Source organism: Dendrobates tinctorius, unplaced genomic scaffold (assembly GCF_039654945.1).
Source record: "Dendrobates tinctorius isolate UK_male_01 unplaced genomic scaffold, ASM3965494v1 ptg000130l, whole genome shotgun sequence".
NCBI classification, from domain to species: Eukaryota; Metazoa; Chordata; class Amphibia; order Anura; family Dendrobatidae; genus Dendrobates; species Dendrobates tinctorius.
The window spans coordinates 3,383,669-3,386,653 of record NW_027361798.1 but is presented as its reverse complement, the minus strand read 5'-3'; the positions used below and the strand labels follow the sequence as shown (position 1 = coordinate 3,386,653).

At 47.1% G+C, this 2,985-nt stretch overlaps 1 protein-coding gene across 1 annotated transcript; it reads right to left on the bottom strand.

Moving 5' to 3' along the window:
• Window positions 1-411: 411 nt before the first annotated feature.
• Window positions 412-723, bottom strand: LOC141047975 (histone H4). The gene has a single exon (XM_073543349.1). It carries the CDS (start codon window positions 721-723, stop codon window positions 412-414), a length of 312 nt encoding a protein of 103 aa, XP_073399450.1.
• Between the last annotated feature and the right edge of the window lie 2,262 nt (window positions 724-2,985).

The window sequence follows — 2,985 nt, the reverse complement described above, 5'->3', positions numbered from 1 at the left end:
GCTCAGGAGCGTTCACACCGGCGTCCATTCATCAGTGCAGCCGCATTCCACTCCTCGCAGCCATCCTACAACCCACAGGATCTCAGCAGCAGGAGACGTGGCACAACCACATTTATTACCAGCACTCGGATTTCTGCTCTGTAGTAACTGCAGCATCATAGGAGGTGACTGTGCGGCCGATCGATTCCCCCATACACCCGGATCATCTGTGCCCCACCTCACACTGAGACTACTCACTGGATCAGCTCCAGAAGAGAGAACGTCTCCCCCAATGCGCAACGTCACAAGCCGGTCCCGGCGATCACACCAGCAGCGACCGCTAGACCCCAGCGGGAATTGCAGCCTCTCACGTGAGATGTGGGCGGCTCTGAGAAGAGCCTTTGGGTTGTCAGGACAGAGACGAGAATACAATTAACCTCCGAAGCCGTAGAGAGTGCGGCCCTGGCGCTTGAGCGCGTACACCACGTCCATGGCGGTGACGGTCTTCCTCTTGGCGTGCTCGGTGTAGGTGACGGCGTCACGGATCACGTTCTCCAGGAAGACTTTCAGGACGCCGCGAGTCTCCTCATAGATGAGGCCGGAGATGCGCTTCACTCCTCCCCTGCGAGCCAGACGGCGGATGGCAGGCTTGGTGATGCCCTGGATGTTATCACGGAGCACCTTCCTGTGCCGCTTGGCGCCGCCCTTCCCGAGACCTTTCCCTCCTTTACCGCGACCAGACATCGTTCAGGAAATCTTCAGACGAGTGTGAAGGGTCAGCGCTGAGTCCTCCTTTATATGGAGGCTAGGCGGACCGGAGTGAGAACTGCACAGTGATGACGCGTACCGGAGATGTTTGTTTTCCTGAATTGGCATTTTCAGCCCCTCCCCTTTCTCGCTGATTGGCTGAGCACAGGACAGTTGGTGATGTGAATTTCCCGCTTCTCTGTATTATGCTAACAAGAAAATTCCGCAAACCTCGTCCTGTCAGCGCCGCTGGAGGAACGAGAAATTACTGACAATGTGAGATTCCGGCCTGGAAATAATTCAATCTCTGGGAGATCATCATCAGTCAGACGCCTCCACCTGACCGGAGAGCTATGAGTGCCTGGCACAGTGGGTATAATCCTCTATTAGTGCCTGGCACAGTGGGTATAATCCCCTATTAGTGCTTGGCATAGTGGGTATAATCCTCTATTAGTGCTTGGCACAGTGGGTATAATCCTCTATTAGTGCTTGGCACAGTGGGTATAATCCTCTATTAGTGCTTGGCACAGTGGGAATAATAATAATACCCTATTAGTGCTTGGCACAGTGAATATTACCCTGAATTAGTGCTTGGAACAGCGGGTATTATCCGCTGGTATTAGTCCTTGGCACAGTGAATATAATTCTCTGGAATTAGTGCTTGAGGCAGTGGGTATAATCCCCTATTAGTGCTTGGAATAGTGAGTAAAATCCTCTGGTATTAGAGGATTATACCCACTATGCCAAGCACTAATAGAGGATTATACCCACTGTGCAAGGCACTAATACCAGAGGATTTTACTCACTGTTCCAAGCACTAATAGAGGATTATACCCACTGTGTCAAGCACTAATAGGGGATTATACCCACTGTGCCTCCAAGCACTAATAGTGCTTGGCACAGTGGGCATAATCCTCTAATAGAGGATTATACCCACTGTGCAAGGCACTATTAGTGCTTGGCACAGTGGATATATCCCTCTGTTAGTGCTTGACACAGTGAATGTAATCGTCTGGAATCAGTGCTTGAGACAGTGGGTATAATCTGCTATTAGTTCTTGGCACAGTGGGTATAATCCTTTATTAGTGCCTCCTAGCACAGTGGGTATAATACTCTATTAGTGCTTGCCACAGTGAATATATCCCTGAATTAGTGCTTGGCACAGCGGGTATTATCCGCTGGTATTAGTCCTTGACACAGTGAATATAATCCTCTGGAATTAGTGCTTGAGACAGTGGGTATAATCCTCTATTAGTGCTTGGCATAGTGGGTATAATCCTCTATTAGTGCTTGGTACATTGGCTAAAATCCTCTATTAGTACTTGGCATAGTGAATATAATGATTTATTAGTGCTTGGCACAGTGTATATAATCCTCTAGAATTAGTGCTTGAGACAGTGGGTATAATCTGCCATTAATACTTGGCACAGTGGGTATAATCTTCTCTTAGTGCTTGGCTCAATGGGTATAATCCTCTATTAGTGCTTGAGACAGTGGGTATAATCTGCCATTAATACTTGGCACAGTGGGTATAATCTGCTATTAGTGCTTGGCTCAATGGGTATAATCCTCTATTAGTGCTTGGCACTGAATATAATCCTCTGGAATTAGCAGATTGTTCCCACTGTCTCAAGCACTATTAGTACATGGCACAGTGGGCATAATCCTCTATTAGTGCTTGGCACAGTGTGTATAATCCTGTATTAGTGCTTGAGACAATGGGTATAATTTGCTATTAGTACTTGGCACAGTGGGTATAATCCTCTATTAGTGCCTGGCACAATGGGCATAATCCTCTGGTATTAGTGCTTGGCACAGTGGGTATAATCTGCTATTAGAGGATTATACCCACTGTTCCAAGTTCTAATAGCAGATTATACCCACTGTGCCAAGCACTAATACCAGAGGATTATGCCCATTGTGCCAGGCACTAATAGAGGATTATACCCACTGTGTGAAGCACTAATAGTACATGGCACAGTCGTTATAATCCTCTATTAGTGTTTGGCACAGTGGGTATAATCCTCTATTAGTGTCTGGCACAATGGGCATAATCCTCTGGTATTAGCAGATTATACCCACTGTGTCAAGCACTAATACCAGAGGATTATGCCCATTGTGCCAAGCACTAATAGAGGATTATAACGACTGTGCCATGTACTATTAGTGCTTGGCACAGTGGGTATAATCCTCTATTAGTGCCTGGCACAATGGGCATAATCCTCTGGTATTAGAACTTGGCACAGTGGGTATAATCCT